The sequence below is a fragment of the Sphaeramia orbicularis genome, chromosome 21 (genome assembly GCF_902148855.1).
Source record: "Sphaeramia orbicularis chromosome 21, fSphaOr1.1, whole genome shotgun sequence".
NCBI classification, from domain to species: Eukaryota; Metazoa; Chordata; class Actinopteri; order Kurtiformes; family Apogonidae; genus Sphaeramia; species Sphaeramia orbicularis.
The window spans coordinates 22913248-22939788 of NC_043977.1; the positions used below are offsets into that span (position 1 = coordinate 22913248).

At 36.2% G+C, this 26541-nt stretch overlaps 2 protein-coding genes across 7 annotated transcripts in view; both read left to right on the forward strand.

Annotated features, from left to right (window-relative positions):
* rapgef4a (Rap guanine nucleotide exchange factor 4a) overlaps window positions 1-4743 on the forward strand; it is a 59298-nt gene extending 54555 nt beyond the window's left edge. For all 4 annotated transcript variants that reach the window (XM_030125414.1, XM_030125415.1, XM_030125417.1 and 1 more), the window contains 5 exons: window positions 592-642; window positions 1927-2014; window positions 2148-2212; window positions 2297-2351; window positions 3874-4743. In XM_030125414.1, the coding sequence (XP_029981274.1) occupies window positions 592-642; window positions 1927-2014; window positions 2148-2212; window positions 2297-2351; window positions 3874-4001 (387 nt within the window). In that variant the 3' untranslated portion in view covers window positions 4002-4743. The remainder of the gene's footprint in view (window positions 1-591; window positions 643-1926; window positions 2015-2147; window positions 2213-2296; window positions 2352-3873) is intronic.
* A 4354-nt stretch (window positions 4744-9097) lies between these two features.
* Window positions 9098-26541, forward strand: part of map3k20a (mitogen-activated protein kinase kinase kinase 20a) — a 38863-nt gene continuing 21419 nt past the window's right edge. The window contains exons 1-4 of one of the 3 annotated variants that reach the window (XM_030125637.1): window positions 9098-9318; window positions 12015-12204; window positions 12856-12943; window positions 25190-25291. In XM_030125637.1, the coding sequence (XP_029981497.1) occupies window positions 12046-12204; window positions 12856-12943; window positions 25190-25291 (349 nt within the window). In that variant the 5' untranslated portion in view covers window positions 9098-9318; window positions 12015-12045. Of the gene's footprint in view, window positions 9319-12014; window positions 12205-12855; window positions 12944-25189; window positions 25292-26541 lie in introns of those variants that run through there. The other 2 variants (XM_030125636.1, XM_030125639.1) reach the window with 2 other exon arrangements.

Genomic DNA, 26541 nt, shown 5'->3' on the forward strand with positions numbered 1-26541 from the left:
TTGCAGAATTTTTTTTGTGTGTTTCAAAAGGTGTGGCTGCATCAGACAGACACAAACAAATGCAAATGATTTTTTTTGGTTTATTCTTAACAAGAAAAAAATAACACAACTAACTGACAGTTTTAATAAGTCATGCCCTGAATGTGTTTCATTGTTTTGCTGAAACATCCAGTTTTGACCTTGAAAGAATAAAGCACATGCAGAAGGGAGCTTGTGGGTTTGGAGAATGAAACAATACTTATCAGAATTCAGTGACTTAAGAGTGATTCTTAATGAAATATTTCATACATTCATGGGGTGTCCAAAAACTTTTTTCCACCACTGTATAGTTTTTATACAATACATACAATTTTGATCACACATTTAATCATTTTATATAAATAATACAACTGCAGATTGAGAAAAACGTTCATTTTTAAAGCTCTACTCCTGGTTAGTATAATTTGGATGTGTGTTTCCCCTCTTATCTTTTCTCTGTTCTCAATACTCTCCACACCTCCACACTTCCTCATTGTGCATGTCAGGGAGCTGAGGAGGTTCTTAATAACATCCAATCTTCAAGTTAACCTGTGTTACTATCTGTCTTCACAGAAACTTCCCAGCAAATTTAAGAAGTTTTATGTGGAATTTGAGAACTTAATGGTAAGTGAAGGTCCCTCATCTGGTCATTATTAATTAATTCATGTTTTATTCGATAGTGAGGCGTTTTGTCATATTGCAGCTACAAATTTAAATGTATTTTATTTGAATTTTATGTAATAAACCAACACAAAGGTGAGCATAATTGTGAAGTGGAAGGAAAATGATATGTGATGTTAAAAAAAATAAAAAATAAAAAATAAAAAAAAATATGTATATATATATATATATATATATATATATATATATATATATATATATATATATATATATATATGTATATATATATACATATATATATATATACAAATCTTAAAATTCCTAATTATTGAATAGAGTCCGCCTGTGTGTACTTCAATGTCAGTATTGTCAGCTGTTCTGTGAAGACCTCAGAGGTTTGTTAGAGAACTTGAGCAAACAAACAGCAGCATGAAAACTAAGGAGTACACCAGACAGGTCAGGGATAAAGTTTAAGTTTGTGGTTGAAATGTGGAAAAAGTTAAGGGGGGTGATTACTTTTACAAAGCACTGTAGATAAACTGAAAATCAATAATCCAATGTAATTATCATAGGGCCTAGATGGCTGGAGAGTTGGCTTGTGACCAGTGGGTCACTGGTTCGATTCCCTGGACTGGCGAAGAGTTGCTGGCTGATGTGCCCTTAAGCAGCTCACTTAACCCCCCATTTGCCCCTCTGGTGCCTGATATGGCGAGCCCACTGCAGTCCTAGTATCCTAGTATACAGTTTGTGATACATGCATGATCTAGTGATGGGTTAAAGGTAGAAGATAAATTTCGGTGTGTGGTGCATGTGCATGTTTATGTGTGTGAACCCCTACTGACAAAATAAAATGTATTAATTCTGAATCATAGTGTTTGCAGTGAATGCAAATTTGCAACACTTGTACCTAGAAGAGTTTTTACAGAATCAGAGAAGTAAAACATGAAGTACAAGCTGAAGACAGTTTGTAAAGAGTAGAATGAAAATAATAAACCTGATAGCAGCACAATAACAAGAATACAGTTCAAATTAAACATGAGTCCAGGTTTGTTGCTGAATAAATTCTCTTAAAGGTGAGAGGTGAGAACACGGTCACACTTTGTTTACTTCAAGGTGACTGGATTTTTTATCCATATTTGGGTAAATATCGGTTTAAAAACCCAGGATTTATTCAGGTTGTTTGGGTCAGGTGTGGGTTTAGCAGTGTCCCTGTCAGCCAGGACTGTGATGGATCCATTTAATAGCACAGTGACAGCAGATCTCAGGACAGTGCGACTGTTTCCACAGGACCCGTCCAGGAACCACCGGGCGTACCGGCTGACTGTTGCCAAGCTGGAGCCTCCCATCATTCCTTTCATGCCTCTGTTGATCAAAGGTCAGAATGTCAGCATTTATTTTAAGCATCATTTTGACCTGGATGTCACAGATCTGTTGCCTCTCAAATGTTTTGATCCTTCTAAATAGCCCACCTCCTGTTTACTCACTTCTATTTCCTCCTGTTTCACCAGACATGACGTTCACTCATGAGGGCAACAAGACGTTTATCGACAATTTGGTCAATTTTGAGAAAGCGGTGAGGATCTGTAGGAGCATTGATTTGTCAGATACCATATATGTTTGATTTTCACTAGTTATTTGCTCTTTCTTTGTCTTTCAGAGGATGATAGCAAATACAGTGAAGATAGTCAGACACTGCAGGAGTCAGCCATTCAGTAAGTCCTGAACATAACGTAATTTAATTCTCCTATCTGTTGATTTTTAACAGCAGTGCAAAGTAACATTTAACACATTTACTCCAGTACTCGTCTTAGGTACAGTTTTGCTGCCCTTATATTACTTAATTATCACCATTGTATTCTATCTTATGCTTTGACTTTTTACTCAGAAAGATATATTTGACCTGATTAAATGGTTGTTACTTCTAACACATAAAAGTAAGCATGAGATAGTTACACAATAGGACTAAATAATTCTTATGCTATATATTTGTATAGCTGCTTTCACACAAACTACAGACCAAAGTGTTTCAAACAGTAAAATCAAGACAACACAGGAAATGATCCATTGTGTTGTGAGTACACTAAAATAAATATATAGGTTCTAAATCAATTCCTGGACCTGTAGCAGTGTTATGACCCTAGGTTGCTTCAGTTGATCAGTTGGTTCAGCATGGTTTTGGGTCTATAAAATAATGAAAACAAGTGGTGTCAGGCACAACAAACCCCACCCCTCACACATATTGTAGCTTATTTTGGCATGGATCCAGCTGGTGTCATCATGTCTATGTGTGTGCTGATGTCAGCATATCAATTGCTTCTATATATATGTGCCAGGTTTGAGGTAAATTGAAACAAAATTGATGTTTTTATAGATATTTGAAATTTCGCCCATTTTAAGTAAATGGGAGGGAAAAAAAGATTTTAAAAAATTCATTAAAAATGTGAACTTTGACCTACTTTTCCCAAAATGTACTGAGATCTATTCTGGGTCACTGGCAATTTCTAAGCCCAATTTGGTTTGAATTTAACCAATAGTTTTGCTGCTACAGACATGTTAATTTTCAGCTGTTAAAAGTAAATGGGGAAAAAAAGATTCTAAAACTTCATAAAAAATTTGAACTTTGACCTACTTTTCCCAAAATGTAATCAGATCTATTCTGGGTCACTGGCAATCTATGAACCCAATTTGGTATGAATTCGACCAATAGTTTTGCTGCTAGAGTGTAAACAACCAACCAACCAACCAACCAAAAACAATACCCCCCCCCCCCTTTTTTTTTGGGGGGGGGGGGGGGGGGTAATTAAAAAGTAGCAGGAAAGAAATTGTCAATAGACCAGAAAAGAAATATATAAATATATAAAACTCTAAATATACAAATCTATCTATCTATCTATCTATCTATCTATCTATCTATCTATCTATCTATAACGCTATGTTAGGACACAAAATTACAACAGCAATTTGTACAATATGTACTAGACAATATATTATCAATTTGAAAGTTAAAGAAATATACATATACATAATAAGCGTGCAAAATATTGTTGTGTGTAATTATAATTATGTGGTTATAAGGTGGAGTTAAACAGTCTAACGGCCACAGGCATAATAGAATACTCTTACGGTGCAGAGTTTGTACTTGTGCTTTAGTAAATAACCTGAGTTCTCCTTTCACCTTTAAAGGTTTTTCTTGTAACTCAGTAACTAACGCTGCTCATGTGTCGGATTGAACAGGCCCAGATTCACCTGTCGCCAACAAGAACCACCCAGAGGTGCGGGGCTACGTACGTCATCTGAACGTGATCGACAACCAGAGGACGCTAACTCAGCTCTCTCACAGACTAGAACCTCGCAGGTCTTGAAGACACTCAGGGACAGAAATGTTACACACAGACGCTGCTTCAGTACATGACATGTGTTTGCTTAGTGTGAGTTTACTGAAATACAGGCAATCGTATGGAGGGCTTAATGACCTATTAGATAATGAGATATTGTCTCAGATGCCATTGCCTGACTTGTTAAGTCTTTTATTACAGTAATTTGTGATATTTTAACAACACTAATTGTTGGCGGGTGAAGTACCTCTCATATCTCTGTACTCCAGATATTACCATCATCTCAAAATCAAACAAGAGACACAATAGAAGGAATTCAATCTTCATCTTATGGGGATATCGTTCATCAGATTATTCTGTAACATATCAGATATAAACACCAATGTTATGCTGAAACTTTAAAGAATCCTGATATTCAGTTGTTTCGTATCTTTTGTATCAAACAATATTTATACATATTTAAGTTTGTGAGTTTATTATGCGTTGTAAATTGTATACAAATATTTATTTTCACACCAGCATGCAAACGATTATGATTTTTTGACTTTTTATTCATGTGAGCACATTTCTCATTAAAGGTCTGATATACAGGTAAAGTCTAATTAAAAGCTTTTGTTTGATATAAATGTAATATATAATATTTTGGATGTATTTATGTGCCATAATGTCATTACTGTTTTGTTATGCTGTTTCATTTATACGCTGGTGTCAGTCAAGGCATGTTGAAACAGAGGTTTATGATATAATAAAAGAGGTTCTGTTTTAAGTACTGAGAGAATGGAAAATGCACTTATTTGTCTATAACATTTTCCATTGACAGGTTTCACTTGTAAGAGCAGGTTTCTGTCACAGAAATGCAACAATTAACACTGATATTTCCATTTGATAATAATACAAGAGAAATTCATATCTGTGAAAGAGCACAATTAGAAACATCAAATAGTTTAAATTAGGTTAAAAGAGGAATAATGAGTAATTAACAAATAAAGTCCAGGTAAAAATGTATATGTAAATGCTTCATATATACAAAACTACAGCACAATTCAAAAACTTGGAAAAAACTAACTAAAATAAATAAAGCAAAATAGCAAGTGAAGTAAGAAGTTGCATCAAAATATATCAAAATACGGTGAAGTCTGAGTGGAAGAAACATTGATGGAATGTAACATGAGTACTTTGCGGCAAATTTGAGGTACTTTACTTGGCAATTTCTTTTTTATGGAACCTATACTTTGTCTTCACTACATCACAGAGGAAAATATTGCACTTTTTTCTCCACTACACCTGTCTTACAACTTTAGTTACTTTACAGTTCATTGTTTTTCATCCTTTTTTGTCCAATTAAAACCTACACTGAGTATTTATGATAACCTAAAGGATTAAATGTTTCTTTATGGGCTGAGAAAATTCCCTTGCCTCTGAACCCTCAAAAACAGAAACTGTTGCTAAAATGCTGAATATCTTTGGAAACACTAATCCTACGCATATGCTTTAAAAAGCCAAATAAAGTGGAATTTCTCAGCTTTTTAGTCACACAACCCTGTCTGAACATTCAAAGCACTCATAGCAGGATTAATTTAGCATTTTCTCTTCATTTGAGCCAGTAAATAGTGGACCTTGTTAAAAGTTAGACAGTGATTTGACATATCTACACCTTTATATGTGACAGATGCACTGGAGAATGGGTATTTAAGACATTATTATGTTAAGTTATTTGATGATGAGAAATGAGGGTGGGATTAAATAAGTTTTTCTTCTTCCCACTCCTTTTCGAGTGTAAATGAATGATTTTGAAATTTTGAACTTGCATGTATTCTGTGAATGCTCGAAATAAATTAATAAATGAAATGAAAATGAATGAGAAAAAAAAACTCTGAGGAAAACTAACTTTATTATAACGTTTTGGCCCTTTCGGCCAACATCAGACATGCCTAAGAAATAAGATATAAGTCAAGAAATAAGTCAAAAACCTCTCTGTAAAACCTTCTCAGTAAGGAAAAAAAAACTACTAAAGGTTCTACCTGAGTTTGTAGTGAAAGACATCACATTTATACAACGTTATTTAAAGTATATTCCTAGATTTTCAGACACTGAAAATGTAAAATCTGAACCTTAAATGAACCAGATGAAACAGAAGTTCTTTGGAATCAGATGATGTTACGCTGAGTTACAGAAAAGGATAAAAATAGAACTCAAGAATGCAGGAGAGTCTGCACAGAACTGCTCAAGGTCTGAAGGTTAAGCTAAACAAACTCATAAAAAAAACCCTCTTGGATTCCTGGAAAGAGCATGGTCACAAAGCAGAGAAAACAAGCCTGTTGTAGAGTTTTTAGACAAACATGGTACTTATAAAACAAACATGTGCCGCTATTGGTATTAAAGAATATACTACACATCAGAATAAATGCAATAATAATGCAATAATGCAATAATAACCTGGATACGATAACATTTAGAAGAGTGAAACCCAGACAGGGAACATTTTTCTTTACTTTTACTTGTTTAATGCCTTTTTTGCTGATCATATCCTCCTGAGACACAGGAAAGTAAGGGTTTTGGCATTTTTTGACATTAGATAATTGTCTTGCAGAATGCACCAGTTTTTCAGATACAGTTTTTATTTTTATTTTACTTTTTAATGGTATGTCCTTTGCGGTAAAGTAAAGTTGTGAAACTCTTGTCCTCTAGGGGAAAAATGCATTGTTGGGTCTTTTAGGCATGTGAAGTTTTATATTTTCAAACGCTCTTATTTTATTATTCTTATTCTTATTCTTATTCTTATTCTTATTCTTATTTAATTAATTAATTAATTTAGTTTTAATGTATTTTTTTAAATGAGCAATTGTCTTTTTATGTGGATGATAGTTATTTTGGAGTAACATTTTTAAAACCTAACGTTGAATTAAAATTTTGATGTTGCTCAATTTTATTTTGAGGCACTTTTTTTGTAGAAGTCTATTATATTTTAGGAGATTATTTTATTATTATTATTATTTTTTAAATCATACAAGTTTATTTTATTTCTTTGTGCAAATTAATTTTTTATTACAAGTTGGGTTTTTTTAGGAGATTTTTTTTTTCATACAAGTTTATTTTTATGTAAGGGGTACATTTATTTTTCAGATACTTCTTTTTAAATAAATCACAATCTCTTTTTTTTCTTTTTCTTTTTTTTCTTATAGTGGATACTTTTTTGGGCTGTTGCACCTCTGGGCCACCACACTGGAGGATATTTTTACTTAAATAAAGTTTTGAGTACTTTTGCTTGTAGTGGAGTATTTTCTCCATAAGTAAAAACTACCTCATGCATTGTGGTATTAGTACATTCTCAATACTTCCTCCATTACTGCTATTACATAAATTTCAATTGAGACCCTAAACCAGTGGTTCCCAACCTTTTTTGGCTCGTGACCCCATTTTCACATCACAAATTTCTGGTGACCCCAGACATTCAAAACAGAGACTTTTTTTTTTTGGCTAAAATTAATTTGTTTTTGATCAAGTAATAGTTTGCTACAATATGTTGCAAATAAACATTAATTTTAGACTATATTTAGGCTATATAATGTACATTTTTATTAGTAAGTTTATATTTTTTAAATTTTTTATCACTTACTAGAAATTTCAGGTGACCCCATTTAAATTCCAGGGGTCCTAAGGTTGAAAAACACTGCATTAACTGCTCCCAATCCCCTTTTTAAGTTGGTTGGTTGTCTGTTCTTTCTCAAACTGATAAAATTATGTGCCACAAGCATCTTAAACCAGTGTACACATCTGAGTGAAGGGGTTAAACAAGTGGTTCCCAACCTTTTTTAGCTCATGACCCCATTTTAACATCACAAATTTCTGGTGACCCCAGACATTCAAAGCGGAGATTTTTTTTTTTTTTTTTTTTGCTAAAATTGATTTGTTTTTAATCATGTAATAGTTTGCTACAATATGTTGCAAATAAACGTTAATTTTAGACAACATTTAGGCTACATAATGCAAATTTTTATTAGTAAGTTTTCATTTTTTATCAATTTCTAGAAATTTCAGGTGACCCTATTTGAATCCCAGGCGACCCTACGTGGGGTTCCGACCCCAAGGTTGAAAAACACTGCATTAACTGCTCCCAATCCCCTTTTTAAGTTGGTTGGTTGTCTGTTCTTTCTCAAAATGATAAAATTATGTGCCACAAGCATCTTAAACCAGTGTACACATCTGAATGAAGGGGTTAAACCAGTGGTTCCCAACCTTTTTTAGCTCATGACCCCATTTTCACATCACAAATTTCTGGTGACCCCAGACTTTCAAAACAGAGACTTTTGTTTTTTGTTTGCTAAAATTGATTTTTTAATCATGTAATAGTTTGCTATAATATGTTGCAAATAAACATTAATTTTAGACAACATTTAGGCTATATGATGTAATTTTTTATTAGTAAGTTCTAATTTTGTATCAATTACTAGAAATGTCAGGTGACCCTATTTGAATTCCAGGCGACCCTACATGGGGTTCCAACCCCAAGGTTGAAAAACACTGCATTAACTGCTCCCAATCCCCTTTTTAAGTTGGTTGGTTGTCTGTTCTTTCTCAAACTGATAAAATCATGTGCCACAAGCATCTTAAACCAGTGTACACATCTGAATGAAGGGGTTAAACCAGTGGTCCCCAACCTTTTTTAGCTCATGACCCCATTTTAACATCACAAATTTCTGGTGACCCCAGACATTCAAAGCGGAGATTTTTTTTTTTTTTTTTGCTAAAATTGATTTGTTTTTAATCATGTAATAGTTTGCTATAATATGTTGCAAATAAATTTTAATTTTAGACAACATTTATGCTATATGATGTAAATTTTTATTAGTAAGTTTTAATTTTTTATCAATTACTAGAAATTTCAGGCGACCCTATTTGAATTCCAGGCGACCCTACGTGGGGTTCCGACCCCAAGGTTGAAAAACACTGCCCTAAACACTAAGCACCGCCGTCCCAGGACATACAGCAGCAAAACAAACACACCCTGGATGCAGTACCTGTCGGGTCCATCGGGGGGAGCTGTTGTCATGGATATTGCGCCAGGGGAGCTGGTGTGAAAACAGGGCTGCAGCTGGAAGAAGTTGTGCAACCAGTAAAACCACCGAGGAGAGAGTGGAGAAATCACACAACGTCACATGAGTTTTCCCGGAACTCCGAATCGACTGTTGTCCGTCCTGTGTCCGGTAAAGTGTGCAGAGAAGAGCCGCTGTGAAGACCCCCTCCTCCACCCTGTATGTCGGTATGTTGTGTCTGTTTCTACTGCAGCCACTGGAAGTGAAAGTTGGTGTGAGTGGGACATCCATGTGAATAGGACCAGATCAGTGTAAGTGGGGATGCGTGGACTCATGTTTTATTATGATGCAGGACAAACATAGGCTTGTGTAATAACAGATGCGAGTAAATCACATTATTGTACTCTTTCTTTTAATTCTCAGTCGTGTAGGAGTTGTCAAAGTGGGCTATGTTTACCAGAAAATGAAAAGTAAAAGTAGGCATTAAGCAGTGAAGCGTTCCAGTGTTTAACCCTTAAAGAGATAGGACTATTTCTGTGAATGACTTTTTCTTTACATTTAACCTTTCTTAAATGATTTATCACCATTTCTTATAATATTATTCTCAGTATTTTGAATTATTCAGTGTAAACCAGGTCTTTTCCTATATTCAATTAGGTGTTCATAAAAGCTCACAGTGAATTCAAAGGTTATTGTATCAAAACTGAGAAAACTGACTTTTTCAGCAAACTGTAACATCAGCTGATCATAAAAACAAGCATCCACATTCATTTCCATTTGTCAAATTACATGGGTTTCTTTGGTGAATCAGTGTTGAATGTGACAGTGTTTCCATGTTCACTTGGGTCATATCTGATGTCAGTGAAAGACTGAGAACTTGCATTTTACCTGAATTATTTCAATGTATTGATAGGATTAGTGGTTCAGAGGTTGTTAAACTTATCTCATCAGTAGATTCATTTGGTATCCTGTTGCTGTCCTTTTATATTTGCTGTTTTGATGTCATATTTGTGTGTTGCAATGCATCACGCAGTTATTATACAAAGCACATTATCACAAAAATAAGCGGCTCAGAGGACCAGTTGAAACCACTCACTGCTGAAAGTGTTAGATTGATTTTGAGAATGAATCAACTGCAGCTTACAGGTCACAGGGTAATCTGCTGGAAGGTTTTATGTCTTTTATTTTTCACTTAGTTGTGATTACCTGCAGTTTGACATATGGCTATCAGGCTGCTGTATTGTTGCGGTGCTTTATAACACTGTTTGCTGTGGAGTGAGAACTGGCAGGAAGGAGAGCAGGAGAGCTACCATATCCCAGTAACCTCGGCTTCTTGAGTGGATGGACAATACAGGGGGCTGGTCCACTGAGCAGATTGCTCCGAGGCTAAATATAGCATGAATACAAGTAAATCAGCAGAGAGCAGTGGCTCCCCTCTGTGACAATGGAGGCATTTCCCGCTGGGATGGATAGCAATCCCAATGTCGACCCAGGTAACAACCTCTTAAAAGCTGTAATTGCTCAGCTGTAAATGGGAAATGCTATGAACAATAACAGACCAACAATTTCCTGTAATAATGGAATTATTTCTTCACTAGATGCTTTTATGCTGGTACAGACAAACAAAAGGATGTGTGGACTCCAGTTTGGATGCGTTACAGTCTGATCTCATCTTTACAGTATGAGGCCTTTAAACAAACAGCAGAGATAGTCGTACGCTGAACGGTTAAAGACAATATTTTCCAAAACTTAGGGTTGGGAACAAATTAACAGAGTACAATACATGGAAATAGTATGATAGGTTTGTTCATTTTACTAATCCTAGTAAAAGAAGTGATTAAAATGTTGACCTCAGCAAAGCCACGTGAAGTACAGAAGAGAGACAAATGTTGTAAAGTGCAAAAAAAATTACACAAAAGAAAACAACGTGATGATGAAAACCTATGAAACAGGAAATTAGCAAGATATAAAGCAAGGTAACATAGACAAAAGTGATGAAAAAAGATAAAACTAATGTAAAAGATGTAACCAGGACAGAAATTAAGTGAAAATGAAATGACAAAAACCAATGCAAATGATTAAACAAGACAGAATTGATGTTGCAACAAAAACAAAATGAAAAACAAGGTGACAAATGAAAAAAAAAAAGATATAACGAAGTAACAAGATGAAAGATCCATAAAATTTCAAGCAAATTTGAAGCTCTTTGGAAAAGCCACAAAAATGTAAATTCAGATTATGTGCATAGTCATAAACTAGTTTTTGCCAGTTAATAATCTTGTTTGCATTCTTTTGCCAGCAGGTGGTGCTGTAGGCTGCATTGTACATGGATTTAATAAACAGAGTAGAAGAAGCAGAGCACTCTACCTTGAGGATCACAAATTGCGAAATTTTGCAAATTTTTCATGAAGTGCATTAAATGCTTTTTCTGAAAACCCAAAAACAGCCAGACCTGTGTTTGTTAGCATTTAAATGTTTTGTTTTGGTTTTTTTTCATGTAATTTGTTTATAATTTCCGATCGCAGGGAGGCACAAAATTGAGTTTCTTGGTCACTTGAAGCTGAAAATATTTTAGCAACCACTGGTTTGTGAATATGAGACCTCACTGGGTTTTTTCCTCGAAATAGTCAGTTGATAATTCTGTAGTTTTTTTACCATCATGCTTTGCTTGGCGGGCATGTGGCCTTAGTCGTACCGAACACATTAGACTGAGCTGGAATAGTCTGTGACTTTGGCTGCATGAACACAACATACCTTTCATGCCATCACCGTTATACAAGCACAGCCTGGACCCTGAGCTCATAGTTTACTGGTACTGATGATGAGGACTGTGTGTGGAAAAAGGGACGGTAACACCCGGGATATCCAACTGACACTGGATGCACATCAACGGCCTCTGTCGGGTAACACCGGGTAACCCTGGAGCTGCAGGAGCGAGTGGGTTTCACCACAGACGACCTTGTTGAGTGAACAACACTTCCTTCTTTCTCTCTCTGTGATTCCCCAGAAGCTGAGTTGGTGCTGAGCGTCATTATGAAATGTCGTCTCCCAGTGCGTCCTTCGTGCAAATCAAGTTTGATGACATCCTCTTCTACGAGAACTGTGGCGGTGGCAGCTTCGGAAGTGTGTACCGAGCCAGGTGGATCTCCCAGGACAAAGAGGTGGCAGTGAAAAAGCTGCTCAAGATTGAAAATGAGGTAGGAGTCATAATTGCCCAGGCTTTTCATATACTTTTAATTGTCAGTATAGTAATCATTTTAATTGCTTCCCCATTTAGCGGGATGTGGTGACTTCTGTAGCCATCACTCATGGTCATTATACTCCCCCACTCTTAGAAATGAAAGAAACATTATTGCAAAATGAAAGAACGTATTTGTCCCAATTACAGCGCAGTCTTGAAATTCCTTTCAAAGCTGAGGCTCATTGTCTTAAAGACAAAAAACAAATTATCTTTGAAATCTTTTCAGGGAAACGGTTGCATTTGTTGGCCTGTGATGGGAAGTTCAGAAAATTATTCAGCGTCTCTTTTATGAAATTCTGAAAGATCACACATATCCATTCAACTTTGCTCAAATGTTGGAGAGATGAATGTTCAGAGAAATAATACTGTAATCCTTTCATATTGAACCAATTGTTCATTTAATTACAGTGTTTAGCTATAATTAAATGAACTGGTTTTGTCAGGTTTCTCTTCTTTGTAGGAGCCGTCACATGTTGGGCTCTCGGGGCCTGTATGTTATATAATATATCTTTACATGTGCTTTCTTCCATTTCAGCTCCAGACATAGACGTTTCTATAGCAGTTTCATTTCTCTGTAAAATAATTATTTTGTGTGTTTAATGCTCAGGCTGAAATCCTCAGCGTCCTCAGTCACCGTAACATCATCCAGTTTTACGGTGCGATTGTCGAGGCTCCCAACTATGGCATCGTCACCGGTAAGTTTTATTAAAACATTCAGACGCCATCGTATATACAGTGGATCTCTGTGAGCAGCGAGAAACAGATTTACAGGGTGACATCACCACGGAAAGTGCAGAAGCTGACATGTGTTTGTATCAGTTACACCGTTTGCTCAGCGCTGAATGGAGCAGAGGTTTCTATGGAAGCATTAGTGGAAGCCAGAGGGTTCAGGAAGTGCACACATTGATATAGTATCTGTATGTCCCTGTTTTATTGTCTGTGGGAGAGGCTGAAAATAAAGCTCCTGTAGCTGGTGTGGACTTTACGAAGGGGCCCTGGATACCTCTGCACAGACCGTTATCTGGTCATCCTCTGGTTTGTTGTGTTTACGCTCTTGGTTGCTGTTGCTACAGTGTTATTGTATTTTGTGCTGAGCGGACCATCATCTACTCTGTTTACACTCCTGTATTGGAGTTTTTACCTCAAAGCACAGCCAGACACAAGTGGTTTTCTGCCGATCGGTTTATGTGAAGGCTTCCAAATCCACTGTGAAAACCAAACACAGGCAGTGGTTAACCTTTTAACATCTACTCATCTCTAGGAGCAGGGAATAGTGTTTCCAATACTGACCTCTTGGGCAAGTTTAGGCATGGACACACAGCCTTGTGCTTAGTTTAAACCCCCGCTGCAATTTCTTTTCTTGTTCCTGGATCTGGAATCTTCAGCCATCTGCACCCTCAGGGTCTCCAGTATCTGCTCAGTCAGCTAGCTTTTTATTATTCAACAGTTTGAAGGGGTAAACACTTGACAAACTTAATATCCTTAAGTAATAAGTGCCTTAAATCCCACCAAAATAAACATTCAGTACTCACAATATAAGGACGCACAATAAAATAATAATCATATAATCAAATCAAGACAAAGGGAAAAGGCAGGGGTGGCAATGTTTTAGTTTACCACTTCCACATATTTGTTATCCATAATTTAATTTCCAGGAATGGAGCATTACATGTTTGATTTCTACCCCAAGTAACTTTAGTTAGTTCTTTTATAGTGGAGCTGGAAGTCCAATATGCATGTTATTACAATGGAGCAACATCTCTTTTTCTTTATTTAACATGTGACTAAAGCACAATCCAAACTACAGAACTGCACAGGTCAAAGGCCAACATTTGGTTTGTTGGTTTAATAAAGTTCTAAAGACCACACATATGTATTACTCAGTCTCTGCAGACTTTAAGATCCAATCTGGATATATGTGAAGTATGTACAACAGTAAAAACTAAAGTTTCAGAGAAAAAACAGTTTCTGTGAACCAAAGTGGTCGTATTTAGTGTGACCTCCCTTTGCATTTAAAGGTGCAGTATGTAAGAATTATGTTCTAAGTAATTATAAAATGGCCTTGACTGCCACCAGACATTAAGGAATCATGTTCATTTCAAATACTGGTATCACTGACAGTAGTAGTCCAGCCAGAATATTTGCATTTGAAAAGCTCAGTGTCAGCCCCAAAATGATGTTTATGTTGTTATTGTGTGTTTTGGTCTGAGGCTCCGCCCATCACCTCTCTTCCAATCACATAGTCAGTAGCCTTTCAGCATCCAGGTTACCAGTTCCCACTGAGCTGCAGCTGGAACATTTCTGATCACAAATGTCTGACGTTAATAAACCTAAAAGGCCTCTTATTATTCCCAAATACGTCCTGACCAAGTGAGAAACAAAATAAGGATTTTTATAGGAGATGATTTTGAAACATGGAGACGGATGAAAGCAGAGAAGAATTTGAAGACCGACACCGGCTCTGCCTTAGTCTCACCCGGTAAGAACCACTGAGAGCTGGGGCCGCGGTCTCTTCACTCGGTTCCAGACCATTGGTGTCTTCTTCCGGGTTCGGGCTGCGGTCTCTTCTCCTGGCCCTGGTGAAGAGACTGCCGGTCTGGGACTGGTGAAGAGACCGGGTACCAGTGTAGGACTTGTCACATGCCATGGTAGCCCCTTGTAGTACAGTGTTTTCTGTGGAAGTGACCTCTTCATGTAGCGGTGTGTAATCCAAAGGGGGGGGAGGATTGGCCGTTTTTTTTATAATACTATGGGGGGGTATACGGTAGCGATCCGTGCTGCTTGTACTTCACAGAAGTAAAAGTGAAACTTAAGGCTCATTTCCCTTTTCCCTTTCTCCTGAATCTTTGCAAACTTTCATTTGAGTGGGCAGGCCATTTGTCCTGGCCTATAACAAGTCTGGTGATGATTTTTTTGTATGAAATTTATGGTGCAGTGGCAAGGATTAGTGGAAACGCTAGTAGTAGACACTCATGCTGGATCTGGCAACCCCTAGTCTGGGGTGAGGCGGAGAGAATACCACGCTCTACAGCAGGGGTCACCAATCCAGATCCTCGAAGGCCAGTATCCTACAGGTTTTAGATATTTCCCTTTTCCAGCACATCTGACAGTCGTTACCAGGCTTCTGCAGAGCTTGATGATAGGCTTATCATTTGAATCAGGTGTGTTGGAAGAGGGATACATCTAAAACATGCAAGATACCGGCCCTCAAGGACCAGGATTGATGACCCCTGCTCTACAGTATTTTGAATGTGATTGCAGTACCAGTTTTGGCCACAATCCTACATATGGCACCTTTAACACATCTTTAACCCTTTTTTTCCAGACAATATGAGATTTATTGCATTAATTTTCTGATGTTTTATACCAGGTTTTATTCAACACATGTCAGATGTTTCTAATTGTTTGTGCTGCTTCTTGTCATAGGGTCAACCTTTAGAACCCATTTAGTTCAGCTTTTGTGTGTCTTTTAAGGCTGTGCACACATTTCCTGTATTTTCTAGTATTTGAAGAAGAGAGAATGACAAAAAAATATCTATGTATGACTTTTGCACAGTACTGTACATCACTTTAAACATCAGTTAAATGTAACCCTAAGCCAATGTTTACCCTAAATGTTTTGACTTGGTGGATGTTAAGAGGTTAATATTAAATGGCAGCCTGCACATCATCTGGAAAATCATTTTACCAAAATAAAATACAGGCAAACAAACTAAGTAAAACCTTATTTGTGCGTGAGATTTGTACATAAACCTGAGCCAAGACCTCAAAACAACAGTTAAACCACTTGAAACAAATAACATAAGCAATAAGTTAATACAAATTCAACATAAATGAACACACCTCATTTGTATATTTATGTCAATATGTCAGTCAATACATGTATTACTCTTTTTGTTTTGTTCTTTGTTCCACAGTGCCGTGCCAAATCTTTGTGTTCACAATTAATGAAGTCTCAATCCAAATGTACGACTGTGCAATTTTGAAATGGCAAAACAAAGAATTTTCTGCTCAGTAACCATTAAATAGCTTATCAGAATAGTAGCAGCAGTAGTAGTTTCCGCTCAACATGTAGTATTTGTACACCAGAAACTGAAAATAGGATGAGAGAGACATTTTCCGTTTTCTTTAGAGGCTGGTTTCAGTGAAACCACAAACCATCAGCGGAAATCCACCTGCAGCACCTGAGCAACAGATTGGCACAAACCAATCAGGATACATATAAACCCCACAATATTCTAGTAATCTAGGTTATTATATGTATAATGTGTAAATGTCGTAGGCTTGTGTTTTGGCCTGGTCATAATGACGTTACATTTGCAGTTCTCAGTCTCATAGGTTGACAGAACACGTTCAATATTTTTATTTTTGTGTGTTTTTTTTTTTTTATCAAGATCTTTTTATTGAAGTTTTCTCAATATAATACAAGTGCAGTGGTGAGTGGTCCTTGCAAAAATCTGAAGCAAGCATGGGTGTAAATCAATTGCAGCCTGCACCATAGAAAAAACAAACTGAACAAAAAGCAAAACAGAGCAAACAACAGACTGTACATAAAATAATCCCTCCTCAGTCATTACCAGTGCACTAGATATAGTAAAGGATCATTATCACAACAGAAACCTGTGCTAGGAGGAAGTATGGAGTGAGCAGCGTTGGTAAACTGCACCTAAACGTCAAGCATTTACAGGGTCTGGAATGTTTTTAGGAAGGGACCTATTTGTGTGTTTTTAATACTTTGCTTATACAGTATATGAAGTATTTTTCTGGTGTACAGTACTGTGTTTCGTTGTTTATGCAGGGTTGAAATGAACATATATGCTTATTTCATATTTGCTTTTCTTTAGATACAACTAGAAAATACAGGAAATATGTGTAGAGGCTTAAAAGACACACAAAAAAACTGAACTAAATATGTTATAAAGGATAAAGTCAGTATTTATTGTGGCCTCTGACCCCATGACAAGAAGCAGTGCAAACAATTAGGCTACATTCAGACAGCACGTCTTAATGCACAATTCTGACTTTTCCGATTTTCTTGTGTGCTCGTGTTATATATGCTCATATTACACATTCAATGCAACTTCTATCAATTTTGAGTATGAACTGAATGCGACCCTGAAGTGACCCGTATGCGCAAAAGAGGTCTTGACGTAATACATGGCCACACAGGCACGCACTGTGTTTACGGAAGTAGGTATGTTTGTCCCGCCGCTCAATTGTGGAATTGTGACGTTTGTTGCATTTCAATGACGTAAAGGTCAGATAAATGCGACCTGGCCGTTCAGTCTGAAGTCACATTGCAAAATATCGGATGCACATCAGATTTAGGACCACATATGAAAGTGGCCTGGGTCGGATTTGAAAAATATAATATTTGTGCTGTTGAAACTGTCTAACAGATCAGATACAGGTCACATACGGGCAAAAAAAATTGGATTTGGATTTACAGTCTGAACGAAGCCTTGGAAATATGTGTTGAATGAAACCTGGTGTAAAACATCAGGAAATTTATGCAACACATCTCATATTCTCTGAACAAAAGGGTTAAAGACATTATATAGACATTTAAAGAAGCTGTTTTTCCCCTAAATGTTTGTTTTTACTGCTGTACATACTTCACATATATCCAGATTGGATCTTGGTAATACAGAGACAGAGAAATACATGCGTGTGGTCATTATAACTTTAACAAACCAACAAACCTAACATTGGCCTGGGACTTTTGCACTGTATTGTAATTTAATACATGGACTGAAAAATCCTCTTACATCTCTGCAAAATGAACACAAGCAAACGGTGCCTAAGACTTTTACACAGCATCGTATTTTTTCATGTAATGACCCCAGTTTCACAAAATCAGCTTCTCTCTAAGAAAACAAGCTGAATACAGCATATGATTATCATAAAACTGGACTTAGATCATGATCTGAGAGTACCTCTACTATTTAGGATGTAGGAAATACATCCCACGATGCAGCTTAATACAAATAAACTGTTTGATGCAAGTTTTTGCTCACATGTGTCCTCATTAGATCAGCTGTTTTATCCGATGCTTATCTTGAGCTCAATTGGATTTTTTTCTTATATGATAACACTTAACACTTGCTTGCTCACCTGGGGTTTGTTGTTTGGATAGATCTTAACTGCCTTTTCTGGGTTAACAATGTCCTCACAGTGTGATATCCACAAGCTGCCCACTTCACTGTGGTCGTTTTTGTCCTGAGATGATTCTGTGAACTTCTCCCACGCTGTCCAGTCCAGTCCAGCCGGCCTTGGGGAATTTGTTGTTTTTCTAAAGTGCGGTCCTGATATCAAGAAACAAAAAATCTTCTATTCATGTCCAAGAGAGAACTATGGATGGCTTTGTTGTGTTTTTTTCTTTCATTCTGGCAGCAGCCTCCTACTGTAAACTGAACAAAACATCGTGTGTGCAGCAAAACGGTACACTATCCGATCTCCAGGCTCTTAAAACTGAATTTAATCACTGTATCAGCCTGTTGTAAACATGTAGATGGATGGCACTGGCCTGTTTCTTAACACTTCCTCATCCCTGCATGTGAAGTTATCTTTTTATGCGTAATCATTACATATCTGTGTGCACGTCTGCACCTCTAACTCAAAAACTAGTCATTTTTGATGAGGTACGTACATTCGTTATCCCAGCCTTCCCAGAAGATGTGGATCAGGACTTGGATTCTGCAGCTTTTTAAAACACTTTTCACCATTTAGAGATAATGAACTTTCACAAGATATTTACACTAAAGACCAAAGATTCCAATCTGACCAATGTAAGTATTGATGATAATGCAATTGCTGACCTGTGGCTTATTAGCTTAAGCTTCATGTGTACCACTGAAAGTCAGTCGCTTTATTTATCTTTATCACCCCCAAAGGGTAGGCAAGGGGTTTTGTTTTTGGTTCAGTTTGTTTGTTTGTTTCTTTTATTGTTAACACTCTAGCAGTAAAACTATTGGTTGAATTCATACCAAATTGGGTTTATAGATTGCCAGTGCCTCATAATAGATGTCATTACATTTTGGGAAAAGTAGGTCAAAGTTCACATTTTTTTATGAATTTTTAAAAAATCTTTTTTCTTCCATTTACTTAAAATGGGTGAAATTCCAAATGTCTATAAAAATATCAATTTTGTTTCAATTTACTTCAAACTTGGCACATATATAGAGGCAAATTGATATGCTGACATGAGCACACATACAGACATAATGACATCAGCTGGATCAATGCCAAAATAAGCAACAATATGTGCGAGGGGCGGGGTCTGTTGTGCCTGGCACCGCTTGTTTATTTATTTATTTATTTTTGGACAATGCAGTGAAACATAGCGGACATATAGAACTTCTAATTTTGTGAGCTGTAACTCCTGGCCCTACTTGGACTTTTCAACAGAGAAATACATTTACAGTATAAACAACAATAATATAAAAACTGTATTAACAATAGCATAAATGAACAATATAAAAGCCTATTCACATCACATCACACACAAAACAGTCTGACCTCACTGAACGTTTTACACACATTCTTGTCTTGTTTTCTTGTGATGTTAATGACAGACTTGGGGTTCAGTAGTGGATTTTTAAGCTGTGATAGGGCACATTAGTGGTACGTTGGGTGAGTTTAGGGATTTTTCCTTGGCTTTTGACGATATAAAAAAGTGAAGCGATATGCATAAAATGCATGTGTTCGATCCATGAGTGTAAAGCTGCTTTACGTAGACCTCACCTGTCTCAACACCTCAAACTGTCACTTGTGTCACAAGTCCATCATGTATTTAATGTTAGATTTTATTCAGGTGGTGTTAAAATTTGCTAGTCTGTAGATAAGACATGAGCGATCATCATAGAGGTTGTCTGACTAGAATGAAACCAACAGTTTTCACAGACTAGTTGTTTATTTGGGGAACTGAGCCAATCGGCCTGATTACAATCAAGGGTAACAGGATGGGTGCGCAGATAGATAAAAAATAATATTGCTCTATCAAAAAATCAGACAGCCCATTTTATTTGTCTGATATTTCTCTTTTAAAGTCCAAAATATTTTTGTATTATGGTGTCTACTAAAAATTTTGCAGGCTTGTACCCCTGTCAAATCAGAAATTATTGGGTGTACAGACACTCCAGCCTAATAGCCTCCATATTTAATGCCTACAAAGACATACAAATGTTTCAGCACTCAGGATAATCATGCATTGTTTATTGCATAGATGTCGTGTCCAAAGCATGCGTGCTGAAAAATTCCATATATTGACAGAAACAATAAAATTAGACCCACATATTTTGAATATGGTGTATGGTGTATGGACTCTACAAGATTGGAATGGAAATCTGGCTTACCACATGGTCACATCTGTTAGATCTGTAAGTCTTCTTGGTACAGGAGGAAATAAACATTTGTGAACAAGTTATAACAATATATCTATAAGGCATATACGCCATATTATTGATGGAAGTATATTGGTGTACGGAAACTACATGAATTTTGGTGAACAACGCGGCATTGAAAACTTGCGGTTCGACGTAAACATCTGTTTGCCACATTGTTACCAAATTTTCTGCAGCCAGGGAGCATACCAAAATCTGTCTAGTTGTGCATATTTAGTCATAATAATACTTAAATCACAGGTTCCCATTCTATTATTACAATTAAAGGGCTGTAAAAGAAGGGTTTTCATAACAAAATGGTTGATTGTCTTAATACTGAAAATAAGAATTGATAATCAAACAGCTGTTCAACAAAAATTATCAATAAATGAAAAGCAACGTGATGTGTGTATTTTGTAATAAAAAAGACACAGGAGTTGAGTAGTAATTATTTATTGTGTTACAAAACATTATGTACAATTATTGTGCTCTCTTATGACAATAAAATTGTGCACATGTTTTCACGCTCATTGGGTCACCATTTTATAAGTTTTTATCCGATTTTCTTCAAATTTGGAGGATTGCAAGATCTAGTCATAAGATGGCCAAAGAAACATTTTGGGAATGGTTTTGGGGGTATCTTTTTGCAATACTAATTAATAACTTCTGCAAATATACTTGTACACCTTGATTGTGATCAGGCTGAATTCTTCCACGGGATTCCATTCCACCAGTGCTTAATATTTATGTAATTACACCTTTAAATTGGAATTTGCATCTTTAGTCTAGTATCTTTATTGATTTTTGGACATTTTTGTGATTTTCTCAGAAATGAAGCCTGAAATCAGTCATATGCTGCATGACTATATCTATGAACGTAATCAATTTCTTGCTGATCCAGACCAAAGACCATATTTTATTTCTACATTTGCCATATTTCATAACATTCCTGACCTCTGTTTTGCACGTAGTAACTTGAGTTGATATTTACACCTATTGTTCTTTCCTTTTTTTGTATCAGACCTGCTTATATCCAGTCTAACAATAGAACTGACATCACTGACACCAAAGCCACATCCAGTCACATCATTGGAGCAAGTTTTAAAGGTCAAGTGAATGATCAGAAACACAAATGTTTCTTTGAGTGTATTCTCAACATAGTGGAATTATTCAGCATGATGGATGTGATCCAAAGGGGTGAGGGTCTCCAGAAATACCTTTTAAAAAATGTATAAAGCATAGGTGGCAGGCATGTATCATTATAACACTACAACCAAACTAATACAAAGTAGTAAATGTAAATGTATATCAGGATTTTAAATGAAAAAGAAAGAAAAAGACAGTTTTATTTATGACTCAGTATCTTAGCCTTAGGCCATTTTTATCCACTCCCTCTGTAACATTCCTCCGGCTCTGACAAACACTGGATTAGTTCAACCTTGCCGTGCCATTTGAGGTCAGCGTTGCATCTCTGATGATAATTTTGTTCTCACTTTTATTGAGAATGAGCTGTTTGGTAATGTTATGTATCATCATTAACTGCTGCACTGATGAACATTACACTGTCCAAAATGTGAAAGAGAATAGGTTGATCATCAGTGTCTTTATTGTGGACATTGAAGACATTTGCAGAAATGCATCCACGAAAAAAAATCCCACATTGAGATTATTTTAACATTTTGATTGCAATGTGAGACCTGAGGGTAATGGCAATGGAGGTTTTTGCAGAAAATATAAAAATGCTGAGGATTTTTGCTGTTCCTTTAGGCACCATGAATACAATTTGTAGGCCAGAGCATCTCTAGAACCACAGTTTTTCATTGATAATGGTATGATGTAACTACTAATCAATTCTTTGATGGCTATTAAATTAATTGATAACTATTTTATAGTGTATTATAATTGGTTTGCGTGATTTAGTTGAAGAAAATGAAGTAAAAATTTTCTGATTCTAGAGACTGATCTCATGAAACAGCGTTGTATGTCACTCAAGCTCTTATGGCATTTGGCATGCAATACGTATGCAGTTTTGTCCTTTCGCGTGTTATTTAACACCATTTGATCGCGTGTCAATTTATGCCAAGATCTCCGGTTCACATAACCCTAACCCTAACCGTAACTATAGCGGGAACATACACGCAGAAAGCTTATAATGCGTACAGATAACACGCCAATTAAAAGTGGCGTGTATATTTACGCAATTTCATGATATCACTTTGGATTCTAGCCTCTTAAATCTGAGTTATTCCACTTCTATGATGTTAAATTGAATGTCTTAAGCTTGTCAATGAAACAAGGGTTTTGGAAAACACTTTTTTATTCTATAGGCTAAACAATTACTTCATTAATCAAGAAAATAACACATGAGCACAGGGTTTGCACAGGTGCTTGAAATCCTTGAAAATGCTTAAATTTCAATGTCCTGTTTTCAAGGTCTGAAAAATGCTTGAATTTCAGTTTAAATACTTGAAAGCGCTTGCAGTTAGAACTCTGTGATGTGATTTATTTATTTATTTTTAATACTAACTCTGCCAGGTTAGAGGTCAAGCCAAAGCTACTTACAGAGAGGTGATGCGTTTTAAAAAATAGAGCTTTATGTCAAAAAGAAAATCAGTCGGTGCTCTCAGATCGACTCCAGGTACATTTTTATCTTAATCTTTGGCTCGGTGCAAGTGTGTCTGAAGAACACCATGTCGCTTCCCTTTTTTTGGATAGAACTTTGTGTTCTCCTTTAATTTCTAAACATTTTGCTATTATGAAACGTTATTTGAGATGTTTATAGCATAATACAATGTACATCATTGTGATAAAAAAGTGAAAAAAATAATCATGAGTACATGTGTTCCTGTATATATGCATTTTACCCCAGCGATAAGGTACTGTGCTGGAAATTTTTTTTGAATGACCCTTAGAAGTGCTTGAATTTGATCTTGAAAAATGTGTATGAACCCTGTGAGCAGTGATAACATTTGTTCGTTCCAGCCCTAGATGTGAACAGAACTTGAACTACCAGTAGTTTGGACCAGAACGTAAGCCAACACTATTCTCTGCAAAAAATCAGATACTGTCTGAGAAGCCTATCATCAGCATCAGTCATTATCACATTATTGAAAATCAGCCGATAACAAGAGTTTGTAAAACATCCTGTTGCTGCAGATTAAACTGTATCTCTATAGTTGCAACACATTTTACTATATATTATAAAAAAAAAATGCAGCCCCTGCAATGTACATCTCACATGTTATTGGAAGTTTTAGAATATTTTGAGTACTTTCGTTCAGCCCTACATCAAATACACAGACACGAAGCTAAAAACTGTGATGGACGGTGCTTTGTGAAACAGACAGAGTTTGTCGTCAAGGAGCTTGTGTTTCTGTTTATCAAAGCAGAATCTAATTAGCACCAGATCCAGGAAAAAGGTTTATGGCCATCCTGACCATGCCATGTCCACATTCATCAGCTCTGTTATAAATTTCCTCTGTCTGTTGACATAGAGAACACATCAGGCTGCGCAGTTCCCGCTTTCTGACAGACAATATCTACATCCATATTTATGAGACCTGTTGAATGAGTTTACCAATATCTGCTGTCACTCAGCGGCCTCATAACCTAATAAAAGACTAGATTAAGTATTGTATTGAGATAAAGGTGAGTTTACCTAAAGCCAGACCGACGACAGTGGCTTAATAATGCTCTGCTGTGACCTTAGGTTTATTTACTATAAGGACATGGATGAAAGTCAAATGAAAGTAAAACTTAACAACCACGAGGCATGGAGTCCTATTATCTGTGGAATGTGGACAAAGCTATTAAAGTTCAAAGTACAGAAGCAGACATGTCTTAACTTGCACACATACAGCAGATATCTAGAATTTGCAGCAATCCAGTAAACAAGGCAATGCATAGTAAGCTAAAATATAAGTAGCTAGTAATAAAAACGGAGTGTATTTACAACAGTGATTATCAATTATTCCTGGTGCCTGTGCGTGTTTATTTTACTGCTGCAACCTGATTGAGTTATGATGCAGAAACAGCTTTTCATGAATGCGATCTGGTTTATTCTCTCTTACAGTGATAAGAAATGTTTACAGTATTTGCCTGTTCTACATATTCGTTCTTGAACACAGGCTTCATCCGAGGTTTATTTCTTGGATACATGTGTGCCGACTGTTTTTGAAAAGTAATTTGAAAGGGGCTGTCAGCGTCTATAGGTTGTCATAAATCCACTCAAGTGTTGGAAACTTTAGAAAACATAGCGGGAAGACGATTTCCTTTCAAACATCAAAATGTGACAACGTGTCTGAGGAAACAGGAGGCTCTTTTTGTTCACTTACACTGTGATAAATTGAGCTCATCGACGGTGACAGGTCAGTGACAGGCGCAATCTGTAAACAAGACACTGTCAGCTGGCGGAATCTCAATTTTCAACAGTTTTCATGTTATGCTCTCACATATTGCACCTTTATGTGTAATATAACGCTTCAAGACAGAAGGTTAGTCTCTGTAAAACCATCACAAATTAGGTGTTTAGTTACATTTTGACTCCATATTCCTCCACAGAGTATGCAAGCGGTGGATCCCTGTACGATTACCTGTCCAGTGATGAAAGTGAGGAAATGGACATGGGGCAGATTATGACCTGGGCTGCAGAGATTGCAAGAGGTACTTTTGACATTTATTTATTCTTTTATCAGCATGTAAACTGCTAAGTTTTAAAATATATACAAAGATAATCTGAAAGATGTATAGAGCTGCAGCTATTGATTGTTTTCTTCCGTTCAATTAAACAATGATTTGAATTGTAAAAATGTAAAAAAGACATGTCTAAAAATGACAACTTTTTTTCTACAACCAGCTGAAACAACAACCACAAAAAGTTTAAAAGCATATAAAAAATATCTATATAGAAATAACAGCAACAATATCAATAGTATAAATGTATATATATTTAAAAACAACAACAAACAAGTTAAATGACATCTACAAACAACATGTGCACTGTAGTCTTCAACAAATTTGTATCCAACTTACTACCAACTTAAGATGGAACTAACATACTGAAAAAAAAAAAGAAAAAATAAAGCCAGATATTTTTGATCCTTGTGTGAAAGCTGAAAAGTTTAAAGACATAAGTGATGGTTCCATGTAGTTTGACAAACAGACTCTTGTTTTCAGATTCAGTTAATGATATATTTTGCTGGAAAAGTGACTTTTTCTTAAGTTTCCTGTTTCGATATAGTAACCTTTGATTTCATATAGAGCTTTTTTTGAGCATCTATGTGGTTGGTAAATTAAATTGAGGAAAATATCACTTTTTTAATGGAAAACACAAGATGCAGAGTGTTATATAATATTTCTAATATTTCTACATCTTTAGGGCTTTAATAACATATGAATAGTTTTTTAGTGACAATAAAGCTCTGTCCACACTAATGCAGATATTTAGCAGAATGGACATGATGGTGTCATATTTCTCATGTCTGGTAACCCTTTAAACCCTGAGCCTAAAACAGTCCACCTGGACTTTTTTATTTCTTATTTTGACTATAAAAAGGTTAAAAAATATGCTCTGAGTGAGTCAGTTTGCCTATTTTTCCAGAGCACTTTTTTCCCTCAGATTTTTCAAAATCTAGCAATCATTTACAATTTACTGCATGTTATAATTCTGCTAAAATGGCTTCTTCTCCAACTTCTAGTACAGGCATGAGTGAAATTACCGTAATGACCCAATAAAACCTATAAAGCACAATGTCTCAGGTTTCATTCAAACTGCATATGTGCAGGGTGTGTCAGCGATGACACGTCAGGTTTTAAAGAGGTAATGGAGCTGCACCTGAAACATCAAATCCAGGTGTATAAATGAGTGTATGACCTGCAGTAGATTGGACTGGTGTTATGGACAAATACACATA